General features: G+C 33.2%; 1 protein-coding gene across 1 annotated transcript in view; it reads right to left on the reverse strand.

Moving 5' to 3' along the window:
* The window catches only part of Dhc98D (Dynein heavy chain at 89D), a 322,849-nt gene that overhangs the window by 201,072 nt on the left and 106,225 nt on the right, over window positions 1-15,552 (reverse strand). Inside the window, exons 23-24 of the mRNA XM_067773518.1 lie at window positions 6,286-6,394; window positions 2,283-2,403 (exon numbers count right to left, since the gene is read on the reverse strand). Of these exons, the coding sequence (XP_067629619.1) occupies window positions 2,283-2,403; window positions 6,286-6,394 (230 nt within the window). The remainder of the gene's footprint in view (window positions 1-2,282; window positions 2,404-6,285; window positions 6,395-15,552) is intronic.

The raw sequence follows: 15,552 nt of genomic DNA on the forward strand, positions 1-15,552 counted from the left end.
AACATTGGCAGTATTTGTACAGTCATGACAAGGAATTCGCTTATTGCAGCTATGTCATGCTCAATCGCACCATGCAAAAAATGTTCGCCTTCCAGCATTCAGAAATGTATATACGTCAAATAGGGTCCATATTGAAGCATTTAGCCTTTATTGGAAACATTGGTTGAAAAAAAATTTACCATCGTATGTTACTCAAAATTAACGTAGTTGAAATTCTTCGGGTCACATCTGATCCCTGTAGGCAATTTATACCATATAACCAATTTAATACACTAAAATGTTTAAAATGCGGATACATTGACATATGACGCAAAGATCCTATAAAGGTTAGGTTTGTACGGTTGCATTGAAATTCTGCCACTGATTATCCAACGCTAAAGATTTCGCAAAATTCTTTATAATACTTGACGCCGCTGTTTGTCCTGGTATTAGCTAGGTCCTAGTGGTTCACATGATTTCTTTGACAACTGTCTCCATTTACAAATTATCGCGGGAACTTAATTCAATCTGCCATTTTACCATTGATTTGGGTATACATAATTTTTTAGTTTTTGTGCAGAAAGTTGCTATTGTATAGGACTTCTCAACCCCTATACACTTATAGCACTTTTGTGTTTGTTATGCGCTGAAGAATAAGTACAGATACAAATTTACACTTTGGATATAAAAAAAATTTTCACAGCACTCCCATATGCCCTCATATATGAATTCGATTCATATGAACGTGCCTGAATTTCATATGAAAGTGCAAAGAAAAACATTTCCATGTGAGGCCAAGGCACCTCGGTGTCAAATTTACACTAACAAATTGACAAAAAAAAATTTGATTCAAAATGTATACATTAAGGGGATCATCAAAAATCTTTAAACATTTGAAATATTAAATACATATATTTATTTATTTTTTTTCAATTTAAAAAGTTTCAGTGTACATATTTTTTTTTTTTTTTCAGTGTACATATGTAAGTATGCATATGTATTGTGATTTGCACTTCAATTTTAAAATGTTGGAACAGCCCTGCTGCTGAAGTTCAGAAAACTTCCATTAAAGGACAAAAATTTAAATTTTAGGTTAAATTTTATATTTGTAGTGCAGAAATGGAAACATTTCAGCTTTTTGGATAATTTCTGGACTTTCTGCATATTGTGGAGAATATTAGCAATTTCTATACATCACTATGACGCTAGTAAATAAATGATGCACAACGGCGTTCACATATACACAGCAACAAAGAGTGCACACGGCATAACACACACATATAAAATAGAAGACAACAGCGAATATAAGATGCAGCAGATAGGAGTAGTAAATAAACAACTATTCAAGAAGGCTGTTCGCGAAAAGTATAGACCCTAAGAGATATAAGCGAAGTAAACTGAGTATCTCAAAAGAGCACAATCTGAGGAGTAGTTCAATCAGCTTGATTTTAACACATTATAAGTGAAGTACGCGAACACATTGTGAAGTTCTACTATCAGGGTAGTGCCGTAAATACGGAGCATTTTATATACTCGCACAGAACATTTGAGTGAGAAGGCGCAGAATTATCGGAAATATCCTAAAATTCCATACAGTATTATTTGAAATGTTTTTCGACTACTATTTTGTCTGATCAATTTGGGATAATTTCGAGGAACCTTAAGATAATGTCGAGTCTGTTTCGGTATTATTTTCGCATCATATACGGAACATTTAGAGCTCAATTCGGAAATACTGCGTGACTTATCATTGAATGATACTGGAACTTGTTTCGTGATCATAAACAAAGTTTTCTCTTGACGAACAAAGATCACGATCTATAAGTTCCCAATCATACATACAGCGGTGTGCACAAAAATTTTTTCAACAAACTTCATCAATCAAATTCATTATTTTTTTCATTTTCGATAATGTAATGATTCTACAAAAGTTTCTATTTTTTACTAAGCCTTAAGTGAGTATGGAGTTTTTAGGTCTGACAAAGTATAGGTTATAAAAATTCGGGTTGATTCTTTACAGCTTTTTTTCCGAAGTATGTTTTAAAATTTTCTCTCGAAGGTCAAAAAACTAATTTATTTATTTTAATATAATTAAAACACATTTACTTATGTTTTTTTCAACTTTCTTGAAAATCTCATAAGTTTTCGAACTTCAAAATACAAACACGTGCTGAATTTGGGACAACTCTTAAGCCATAGCTTCTAAAATGCAAATAAAAAATATTTTGACTATTCTTTGTTGTTATATACTAAGAATTTTCTCCTCCAACACATCCTACTGCTCTAAATGACAAACAGCTTACCTTGTAATTTCCAGATCAGTACCAAAGTCAAATATGGCACGCTTTGTGATGAAACGATTCGACCGCCGCATTTCGTCCAGCACGTCGCACATCCAATTCTCAACACGACCCTTTGCGCGAACTACAAATAAATATGTAAATATGAGAAATACATACATAAGTAATAGTGATTTTTACATTTGGTGGTCCGTCCATCTGCTGTACGATATATTACAAAATCATAAATAATAAAATTACAAAAACAACTTTACAATTTTGACAATAAAAGAAAACAGGAGCAACAGAATGGAGCAGTTGCAAAAGGAAATTCGGTATAAAACTGACAGAGCACCCAAGAGTACAGTTTGAGTTCGAGAATACAAATGAAGACAATAAAGCAAAAGTGTAATAAGCAGCATGGCAACTTTATTGATAATCATCTGCAGTTATTGATAACGAAATTGAGATGCTTTAGTCAGAGCTAATTACAAACAATGAGGAGAGGGAGGCGTGTGAAGAGGAGGACTGCACAACAAGTAAAAGCAGTGGTCAGTGGCGGAACTGATTGCTTCGTTAAAAAAATTGTTAATGCTAGTATTTATATTTTGTTTCCGTTTTTGCAAAAATTTCCATAATGAAAACGTGCGCTACAAGTTATGATGAGTAAGCTAACAATTAACAACAACGTCCGGGTTCGTACATTTAACATCGAAGCACATCCGTATCGCTACCACAATTAATTAAAAGTAATAATGAGAAAAAAAGCAAAAAAATAAATTTCAAAAATGATTGCTATAAAAAGTACAATTTCTTTTTGCGAATTCAATGCGTGCGTATCTGTCTGTCCACATCAGCGTCAGAATATTGTGGCAGCAATTTGAGTACCAGCAAATCGCTATAAGTTAGTAATATAATGAGCATTGAAATGACAAAGCCAATAGAAGCAAATCCTTTTTATTTCAAGTTAAATAAAAACGTAAAAGCATTACCGACAAAGGAGTGGGGCACGGTTTGAGGAATGAGGATGACTTGATGACGTTCGCAGTGGCTTGCTTTGAGCCATTTACGTGGGGTTAAATTAAAGTTTTTCTGAGAGTTAAGTCCAAAAAAAAAATTTAAGTATAACTTCATTGGCAAGCGACTGATGATCTCGGGTTCACAAGTTTACGCAGAGCAAAACTAAATGAAACTCAACTTTGCTTTTTAGATTTATCTTATTGAAAATTGATTGAATACGCGGAATGTATTCTTCACTACGAAGATATTTTAAGCCATGAAGTATTTAGAAGAGGACAATTAAAAATATATACTTAAAGCCTAACGCTCAATGACGATGTTAATTGTTTACTATTCGAGTCGCTTACGACTTAACGGTAGAGCTAAGGAATAAGTGTCAATCTTAATAAAGTTCAGCTAGGCTAAACCAAAGTATGATTTAAAGTAGTGATTGCAAATAACAGTTCCCAAATCCCATATTTTCAATTCAACTACGTAATAAATGCCAATAAATATCAGAAATGTTGGTTTCCGTTTATCACAGACAACAACCGGTTTGTATGCAAAAAAGGGCGTGGGGACGATGTCTAGAAACCTATTATTTTAAGTTAATTAGAGCTCATTCCGGAGTTGAAGTTAACCCTCAACAGAGGTTGAAAAGCTACGACGGCCTTCTTATTTTGTTAAAACCCGTATGATTTTATAATTGGCTTATTATCGATAGCGAGTAACTACAGTCGACTAGCCATGCTACGCAGAGTTATCGCCTTCTTATTGATTTCTTATAGTAGAAGCACACATATTTGCCATTAGTTTTTTATTAAAGTTTTTAACACACAAATCGATAACATGCCGAAAGCAAACAATCAAACATAACACTCCCATAAGAAATCGATAATTTTTCGATATCAAATCAATAACTTTTCCATAACACGTCGATAACAAATTGACAATACATACTCCAATAACAAATCTTTAAGTTTTCTAAAACAATTTGATATCCTTTTAATAAAATATCGATCAATTTTAGGTACGTAATCGATAATTTCTGGTAAAAAATTTAAAACTTTTCCATAAACATCCGATAGTTGGTAACAATCCGATAGCATATCGATAATTAATCAATGACTAATTCTTAAATTTTCAGTAATAAACGGATTCATATTAATTTAATTTAATTTTATATGTTTAAGTTAATTTGTTTTATTTAATGTTTAATTTATTTTAAATAAATGTAACTTAATTTTATTTATTTTGTTTTCTTTAATTTAATTTTAATTAATTTTATTTTGTTTTATTTTATTTTATTTTATTTTATTTTATTTTATTATATTTTTTATTTTATTTTAAATTATTTTATTTTATTATATCCTATTTAATTTAATATTATTTTATTGTATTTTATTTTATTGCATTTTTTTTTATTTTATTTTATTTTATTGGAATTTATTTTATTTTATTTTATATTAATTTATTTTATTTTATTTTACCTTACATTATTTTAAAGCTGTTGAAAATATCATATTGAAACTTTACATGGAGGTTTATGAGGAAGCGAAAAACCATTCTAAGTCTTCAAAAAAGTTTTTTTTGCACCTCTTCCTATTCTTAAAACTCTTAATAAATCTACACACTTGAAAGGCATCTCACGTGTTTGTTTTAGATATTTCTTTAGTATATAAAATGATTTTATTACTATCGTCACTTTTATTTTTATATTACCAGTTTGATATCTTTATATTTTATTGCTAATTTGATTTTTATTTGTGTTGGGCTCATTCGCCTCATATCCACAATTATTTTACGATTTAATGGTCAATAGAGTGTAAGTACTGCTCGCCAACGGACTCTATAAGCATTCGTTGGTAATTAAGTAAGATTCATGTTTTACTGATAGCAGCTGCCACCCGTACATGACCATCATGTCAATCCGAATTTATGTTAAAAACAAGTAAAGTTGTCTAAGTTCGGGTGTAACCGAACATTATATACTCAGCGTGAGCTTCAATTGCATATTTTATTTCAGATAAATTTAAAAAAAAATGTCTCCCCATTCCTGTTAAAATAAAACTTGGTAAGTGAAATATCATTGATTGAAAACTATTTTTTGCTAAGTTATAGCTTATTATTCTAGTACGACCCTTTTAAACTTGTTTTATATCTAAGTTGCCGTGGTCTTTAACCGATCCCGTCCATTTCTATTACAAATATTATCTGCTATAAGGATTTTCATTACGATATGTTAAATTTTCTTCGAGTTATGGCTCCCGAAACAGAAAATTGCTTTGCCATAAAAGGGGCGGTGCCACACCCATTTTCTAAAATTTTAAGTTTTTCCTATATGCTGTTATAAATCCACTTGGAAAATGAAATATCATTGATATAAAGCTCTTTTTTGCAAAGATATATCTTATTTTATTCATCCATGACCCTTTCAAAAATCTTTTATATTGCGTGGTCCTCAACCAATTTCCTTAATTTTTCTTCACAGCATTCCTTATAGAAAAGGCAACCTCTCTGTGATTAAAAGTATTTTTAAAATTGATTTTGTCAAAATTGGGCGGTGCCACGCCCATTTTAACATTTTTTGTAAAATTTTTATAAAGAATCTCAATATCAGTCCACACGTAAAATTTCAACACTCTAGGTGTATTATTTACTAAATAATCAGCTTTTTGATGTTTTCCAAAATGTTATATATGTATATAAAAAGTAGGCGTGGTTATCATCCGATTTCGCTCACTTTCAATACCAATCTATTCTGGGTCTAGGTAAGGTCGTGTACAAAATTTGGTGAAGATATCTCAATATTTACTCAAGTTATCGTGTTAACGCACAGACGGACGGACGGACGGGCATGCCCCAATCAAATTTTTTTTTCGATACTGATGATTTTGATATGTGAGACTTCTATCTATCTCGATTCCTTTATACCTGTACAACCAACCGTTATCCAATCAAAGTTAATATACTCTGTGTGCAAAGCACGCTGAATATAATAACAAGAAAAAATTATAATCATACTTACCGCTATGGCGAAATTCCATAACTTCACCCTCACTGGATATCATCGCAGTGACAATGGGCTGATCCGAATTGTCCTTGGAAAAGCGCAGTGACTTAATATTGTCGTACATCTGTGTGATGTGCGTGCATAAAATAAAATAAAAGAAAAGGAGAAGAAAAAAGAAAAAGGCGAATAAGTGGGAGAAAGCATCAATAAAGAAAATTTTTATTTTATAATAAAAAGTGAAAAAAACACTAGGCAGCGAGTATGAAGAGCGCAGTAAATCAGTGTTTCTGAAATTATAAAAACTAAATAAGCCTATCAAAGTTAATTCACATTTATTGTTCGTGTATATGAGTGATATTAATCTTTTGCATATTTATGTGCATAAAAAGATATAAATGAGCCAGCTGCAGACGAAAAAAAAAAAAAACACATTGACATTATGAAAATTTGGCTACGCTCACGAGCAGATAAATGCTGCAAGAAATTACTAAATATTAATGAAAACTTCAAAAGCGTCTGAAGAATATATTTTGCGCAAAATAGGGAATGAGTAATAATTCATAAACCTAGCATGTACTTGTACACAATGGTATTTCACAAAGACTGTGTCCACCGTGTTACGAGAATTTGTTTGACGACCAAATGGAAGAACCCCAATTATGTGTAGGACTTATGTTATAGAATAACTCCGTCCTCTTGGCAAATATTAGGCGTTTTCAGGGATCTTGATACCTCCAGCTCTAGCAACTCTACTGCCGCTAATAGCTGGAGTCTTGACCTTTCGAGTGCAGGACACGAAAGCAGAACATGCTCAACCGTTATTTACTGCAACTCGCACTTCCTACATCTGCTGTTACTAACGAGGCCTAACTTATAAGCATGTGACACGAGAGGGCAGCGCCCAGTTAGTGCACCCGTCGTGAGCCTTGAGTATTTTCTGTTCAGAGATATGAGCACGGTTGCCACACCATGTTTTCATTTGGGACCAAAATTTATCGAAAAGTACTAATTCTCAAAAAAATGGACCAAACTTCTGTATTCGTTAATTGGTTTACGAACAATTCCGCCATTCGCAAAAGTATCTTAAATTGCAATTTATTTCCACGGTTTCCTAGTATTCGTAGTTTCCGGTATATTTTCGATTAAACGAATAGACGATTTTGTGAATTGCCTAAATATATATTTGTTAGAAATAAAAAAAGGTTGCACAAACGAAAATAAAGTGTACTTTTAGGCATTAAGTTTATACATTTCTAGGATTAGTCTGCTTTAGTAAAGGATTATCTCCCACAGACTTTCGTTATTACGAACAACCTTAGAGGAGAAAACGTCCCTCAAGCCAAATCAGTTCATTTTTTCCATATAATTTATTCTAAAGGAAAATGTATATTTAAAAACCCACATTTACGCCTCGATTCTGAACGTTACCGGTAAAATAGTTCCCAGAACATTATGTAACCGAATATCGTTACCAGTTCTTTTATCCGCGATTCTGACCCAAGTGGTAATGCTGTCATCACCAAAAACTCACCAGTGTCTTGGAGAAATTTGAAAGGTAGTTTACTTCGCTTTCACTGTTGCCACTTTGGTCCATTTGGACCAAAAATGGTCCCTTCCATCCCCATTTGGTCCGCTGGTCCCTTTTCTTCAATTTTTTATCCATTTTAGGCAGTAGCCACGATTGATACTTTTCATTCTTTTTCACTCAGGTAAAAATTCACAATATTGCCCAAAAATTCGCCACACTTTCGTTAGCTCCCATATAATTTTGAATTATATATAATAATAAAATATCAATAAAATGTACCAGAACAATAACATTTCACCTAGGATAAAATTTATGCCAGGCATTAAAAAGAAAAGTGTTGGCAAACACATTGCCGTTAATTGTTGATAAAATAACCGACTAATCAAGAAAACTCTTGTTTCATAATAATATTAATAACGGCTAGATATTTCGATCTGTTATCAAGCACTATGTAAATATATGAAAATAAAAATTGCTTCTGCCCTAACATAGCTTATAGCGAGCACTCTGCCGTGAGCCTAACATTTTCAAAACTTATACAAGGAAATTCTATGCATTACTTCTGGTTTGGCACGTTGATATTTAAATCTTTCTCACCCAGCTCAATGAGTTCAAGGAATTCCAGGACTATTGTGGTGTTAAGCCACGCAAGGTAATTGAAAACTAAGTATCTTGGCACAAGAAATATTTTAACTCGAAGAGAGAAGGAAGCAAATACAAAGGAGATTTGATTTCGGAAGAAATGTTTTGTTTAAAATTATTCCCGTAGGTGCTAGCGGAACCCCCGAGATCTGGGATCAAAACTCACACTTACTGAATATAGGCACTGATATGAAGTTTAAACGTTAAGAGAAAAAGAAAGCATCTATAAAAATAGCACTAACAAAATTGCCTAGTTTCATTTATGATTTACTGAGTTTTCCACATACATAGTTCGGCAACAACAGAATGCAAATTTTGAACCATTTCTTACTAAAACCTAACTGCACTATATATTTTATTGCATTGCAATCAAACATAATGCTAGAACCAAGAGCTTTCTGACCAAAACTTGGTTCACAGCGTTTGGTTTGTGAAAGACATAGACTTATCCTATGTCAAAATATAGTATCATTTTTGGTTGCAGCCACATATATTCGTTTGTTCAGCTTCAATTAAAGGAAAATCATCACTATGTTCAGTAAAATTTTTTATGGAAACATCCTAAAATTTTGTATTTTATACTAATAAAATAAAATAAAAATTTGGTCCTTTTTTCGATCAATTTTCGTCCCAAATGAAAACATGATGTGCAACCGTGTTCGTTTTACCGAAAATGTCTCATTTGTAGATACGAGGCTAACGAATAAACGACGATGTGTATATGCATATTATGCATGATAAGTTTCTAAATAGGTATATTGTAATTTATTCTGTGAAAGTACATAATGTAAACAAATATATATAGCAAGAGGCAACACTTTTTACTATTATCTTTACTTATTTGCGCTTACAATTCTTTATTTTTCAGTTCTGCCTTTTTCTAAACAACAGCTGTTGTGTGGTCATTTCGATGTAACCACCTGCTTTTGTGGATAAAAAATTATCCGGCTACTTTAGCGGGTAGAACCCCAAAAGGGTGTAAAAGTTGCTACATGATTTCGTTACCGTGGTGAAGAATGTTGTTACCACACTAGAATCGGGGCGTTATTAAATGTATACAGTTGTCAGATTAACCATTGAAAAGCCTTAAAAGTGTTAACTGTATAGCAATGGAATTTCGATCACACTTAACTTGGTACGAAAAATCAGTCAACGTTGTTATTATTAAAGTCTCTGTGGTTCTGCTCTCGAACGGGAATAATTTGACACAAATCGTTCTACCTTAAGCATATATATATATATATTTATTTATTTATTTATTTATTTAGTGTTTGTACAAGGAAGACTTAGTCTTTTAGGCAGTACATCAATCCGATTAAGTAATTATACCAAAATGTTACAAAAAGAAATTTACTTATTCATCTAAAGATATAACATAACATATATAAAAACAGAAAAGTTAAATACATACAAAATTTCAATGGTATATATTTTCATACATTCACTTAAAATTTCAAAGATTTATAGTAACTTAAGTGTTAAGAAGAGAAAATGCTGCTAGTTAGAAACATCCTGCTTGTTTAATAGTTTTTGTTTTTGAACAGTCTTGAGGATGTTGTGTATTTAAACTTAGGGACCAATAGATTTAGGCTCCGAGTGGACTGACACAAATTTAGTTTTTCAAATAAGTAAGGGGGATTTTTGGAATGAAGTAGCTTATGCAAGCAGCATAGATTTCTAAGTTTTAAGAAGTTATTAACATTACTTCCGAGAATTTGTACGGCATATGAAGAGATATCAAATTTCTTTTTAGAAAAAAACGGAACGAGCAGCATTATTTAAGGCAAGCTGCAATTTATTATGTGAAGACGAATCAAGATTACCGTATATAAGTCCCCATAAGAAACTTAAGGAATTATAAGAGATTTGACCAGCTTCATTTTTGTTTCACGTGGTAATAACTAGGCAGTTCTGTACAAATTTCGAAGGGTATTATATATTTTACCGACCATAAGGTTAACATGGTCCACACAAGTTAATTTAGAGTTAATTCTGAAGCCTAAATTGGTGATCACGTCTTGGAATAATATTTTGTCTTCATTAAGTATAACTTCAGGAAGGCTGTTCAAGTCACATGTTGCGCTTGATATTGCTAATGCCTTAGATTTCGTTGCATTCATATATAACTTATTTCTGTGAGCCCAATTTCCTATGCGTGATAAGTCTTCATTCAGCCTGACGAACAAGTCTTCGGTAAGCCCAAAAGGGCGTGACAAGTACATTTGTGTGTCGTGCGCGTAGAGATGTATTTTGACATTTTGGCAACAAGGCACTATGTCGTTAATAAAAAGTGTAAACAATATTGGACCCAAAATAGATACTCGTAGGACACCAGATGTTATAAGCTTTAAGTTTGAGACATTATCACCGCATTGAACTTGCTGAAATCGAGCTGTGAGGTAGTTTTGGATTAGCTTTATAGCATAAGAGCTGAAGTTATAGTTTATTTCCAGCTTATGAAGAAGTATTCTGAAGTCAACTGCTCGTGAGAAATCTATAAGTACAAGTACTGTAAGCTAATTACGGTGATAGGCAGAGCGTATGTCTTCAAAAATCTTAAGCATGAGAGTAGCGCAAATATGTCCTCTCCTGAATCCCGAATGGTCTTCAGATAGTAAGTTATTATTATATATATAATCAATTATCTGCTTAGCTAATAGCTTCTCATAAACCTTAGACAAGGCTGGCAGCAGGCTAATTGGTCTAAATTCTTTGGAATAACATGGAGACTTAACTTTAGGAATAGGGATAACATTAGCTATTTTCCATTGACTTGGAAACCCACCGGACATAATTGAAAAGTTAAAAATATGTGTTAGTGAAGCTGTAACAAATGGAAGTATAAGTTTAATAAATCGTATACTGATGCCATCGACTCCAACGGCGTTAGACTTAACGTCAAATATAGCATCCAAGACATCACTTTCGGTTACAACTGAGAAATCAAAAATATCAATATAAATATTCGATCTTCTGCCTATACTACCCGTCTTACTGTGTTCGTAACTGGTATTATGATTATCATTATAATTTACACTGTTATCGCTTATATTACCATTCAGGAAGTGTTAGTTCATGACATTAGGGTCAAATTTGCATTGTATATTATCATTTTTGGATACTACAAAAGTGCGAAGATTCTTCCATAGCATTTTTGGAGGCAAATTTGCATTAAATTTATTATTCAAATATGCCACCTTAGCATTCCGGATACATAAAGTTAATGCTTTCAAAATATAGTTCTGCCTTACTTCCAAATAAAAATATTTCTTGGTATTCAAAATTATGTACACTCAAATTTTTTAAATACCCAATATTTTGATGTAAACATTGTACCTAAAGTTACTCAAAGTAGACTTCATATTGATGGTATAATATTGTCGGACACACCTTTTCTGATTAAACCCTTTACTGCCGGAAATATGTATGAACTTTTAATTCTGTAGCTGGTATTAAATTTGACAGTTGTATAGCATAAGCAAATGCCATAAATAAATGCCTAGTGCCTTGCGTGGTCAACACCACAATAGCCTTTGAATCCTTAAAAACATAAATTTGCTTTTAGCTGTGTGAGAAAAATTTAAATATCGATATCCCAAAGGAAACGTAACACTTTCAAAATCTTTCACATTGGATTTCTTTGTAAACATTTTTTAAGGGTGACATTTTGTTTGGCACGTCGATATATTGCTTCACAAACTCTCAATATTTATCGGAACGCTTGCACGTATAACTTGGAACATAAATTAAGGGAGAGGCAAGTGCACTTAATATAAAACAAATTAGTCTCATTGTTAAATTTTGTTTTAAATCCAAGAATGACTTCTTCAGTGGCAAACTCCGTCAAGTTTCTTTGTGTGTATTTGCAACTTTGTTTAAGCTTAAATAGTGACATAAATCTATCACGAAAAGTGTTTAATTATCGATCGAATTCAAGCCTTCGAAACAAGATTTTCTGATAAGCTGCTTATTTCATCAACAATCAACGAAAATTGGTTCAAGCTCCAACACTTTTCTAAATTATCTGCTAGGTGGAATGTCATTGCTCTGCTACATTTTAATGACAGATTTTGCTAAGAAATCCATTGAGGTAAGGACCAAAATTAAAAGAAAAAATGGACCAGCGGACCAAATGGGATTATAAAAGACCATTTTTGGTGGACTAAAGTGGCAAGCGTGGATATGAGACACTTTTTGAGTCTAAAATCGTAGAATTTGCACATTATTCTGCAGCCACCCGCTTCTATCCACGCCTTTTCTGCTTGATGGATCATATGCAACTTCTGTCTCCTTTTGGTTTCTCCCAAAATGGATTGGGCCCTCTACCGTCGATTCAGCGAGTGCTGCACGCTCCTTTGCCACCTCATTTCTATTACTTTCTATCTCTTTATGAACGGGAACTCAGTATAGATATATTGCTCGGCCTGAGTGAAACTTTTCCAATGCGTCATGGCATTGTTTAAGCACCAAGTGTAAATTTTCAAAATAGCATTGACGACCACACCCATTTAAAATCAAATCGGTAACGAAAATTTCGAAAATGGGAAAAATGTGGTAATTCAGTACAACGGATCGATAATGTAACTTTAACAACTTCCCTGTCCAATGAGTCATATGTGACTCACAAGAGCGTATTGAAATAAGTTCATGAGTCACATATGATTCATTTTTTTTACAACTTAAAAACACTTTCTTGGTACGGACGTGTTGTTATATATTTGTGAATTCTATGTGAGCGTATATCAAAAGACCTAAACTTTAGGAAAATGAAAGAAAATTAAAAATTTTTTTTCTGATACCTTTTTCTCATTTTCTTCGATTTTTGTATATATGTATATCTAACTTCAATAAAACAAAAAAGCACACTAATACACGCTTTTGACATTTATATATCAATTTACCGTCATTGTGATTAAAAAACTTAAATTATTTCTTATAGTCCTATATGTTCACATGTGACTCATTGAACGTGGTAAACAAAATTGTTTTTGCTACGTTCAGGAGTCACAGTTGACTCACAAAATAAAATAGCTAAAATAAGGTAAATATATGTCAAATTATTTATAAAAATAATATTTTATAATATATATTCTTATTATTCAATTAAGCAATACAAAAAACTAATGGGCGTGGGGCATTCTCAAAGCGCTTTGTATGGGGACAGGGAAGTTGTTAAGACGGAATATAGAAATTTGGTAAATATTTTTAAAGTGGGTCTCCAATAAAAAGACGAACTTTTCCAAGTTTTGCAAACCGTAAATCAAAACCGTTTTAGACTTCATTCTGAAATTTGGCAGTAATGTTTTCCTTGCTATTGTTTCTGCAGCAAGAGGAAATTTCCAAAATCTATTGACAACCACGCCCACTTTTAGGAAAATCAATACCGAAAAATCAAAAATGGAAAACTCAGATAACTTATTACCAAAGACAGAAAAAGTGATCAAATCTGATAAATTTATTGACTTTAGGATCAAAAATAGAAATTTTGGAAAATGAGCGTGGCACCGCCACCAAGTCTTAAATGAAAGCCGTTGAAGCTACATATAATGTTGGAAAATTTTTGAAAATCGCACAAGCGCTGTTCACTCACATTGTTTTCAACTAACACTTTAACATTGTGATGTCATACGAACTAGCATTGTTTTCCCTAGGTTGACCTTTTGAACGCGTGCTTAACATGTCCAGTTATAGTTCGTTCTAATAATAATAATTTAGAATATGAATTTTTCAAATGATTGAAAATAAAATAGTTACTCATACGCCCTGTCGTACACATATTTCGGAGCTAGGGCAATTTGCTGCGATAATTAAAAAAAAAAAAATACTGACATCGTGATAATTACATTGACAAATTTTATGAATATTTGGCGTTAACCTGAAACACTTTTAAGAATTAAAATAATTTTTCATATTTGTATTACTATTTCTTGTTATTACCTCTGCTGTGAACGCTGCTCATCAACCAACTGCTTGGGTGGTTCGATGAGGGACTTGTTAAACTAATGTCTTACATAGAGGACATTGCAGTTGTCATAACTGAAGGTGCTCTTTGATGGATCGGGTGCTTCGGGATATATCAGGTGTATGTATATGAAATCGGTATTTTTTATTAAAAAAAAAAACAAATTTATTTCAAGAGAATGGTAACTAATATTTTATTCAAAGTAAGCGCCCCCGCTAGCTACACATTTTGACCACCTCTCAGGCAATTTATGGATACCTCCCCGAAAAAAGTCTTCGTTTTTTGAAGCAAACCAGTCATCGAGCCATTTTCCAACATTTTCGTAAGAAGTGAAGCGCTGTTCGCTAAGTGCGTGCCCCATCGATGCAAATAAGTGAAAGTCGGATGGAGCCAAGTTTGGTGAGTAAGCGGAGTGGGGTAGCGGTTGCCAGCTGTACGATTCAACCAATTCCCGAGTCTGTTTTGTTCGGTGTGATGGTGCAACTTCATCGAGAAAAATCACTTTGTCATGCCTAATTTCATATTCTGGGCGTTTTTGGCGCAGAGCACGTTTCAAGTTGGCCAATTGTAATTGGTAGCATTGACCATTAACAGTTTCGCCTGGTTTTAGAAGCTCATACCAGATTACACCACGCTGATCCCAGAAAACACCGAGCATTGTTTTTGCCGAAGCGATTTGGTCTTGGTTGGCCAAGGTCCATATACGATCTCTTGCCTATGGGATTTACGAAATATATCCACTTTTCATCGCCATAAATATCCGATGCAAAACCGCCTTTCTTTTTTGTCTGGCGAGCAGCATTCCGATTTTCCTGCTGTCTGTCGTTCAGCACATGTGGCACCCATCTTCCGCTTTCATGATCTTTCCCATGGATTTCAAGCGTGTGGAAATGGTTGTCTGGGACACATTTAGTTGTTCTGCGAGCTGTATTTGCGTCGGACTATCGTATTCATCCAGAAAAGCCTGCAATTCGACGTCCTCGAACAATTTCGGTGGTTTGTCGCCGTCAGCTTTGATCACAACAAAATTACCATTTTTAAACTTGTTGAACGACTCATTATACTCCGTGCGACCAAGAGCGTGCTCTCCGTAAGCTTCGACAAGCATTCGATGAGATTCTATCGCCGATTTACTCAAATGGAAGCAAAC

This window comes from Eurosta solidaginis, chromosome 1 (genome assembly GCF_040869045.1).
Source record: "Eurosta solidaginis isolate ZX-2024a chromosome 1, ASM4086904v1, whole genome shotgun sequence".
In the NCBI taxonomy this organism is placed as follows: domain Eukaryota; kingdom Metazoa; phylum Arthropoda; class Insecta; order Diptera; family Tephritidae; genus Eurosta; species Eurosta solidaginis.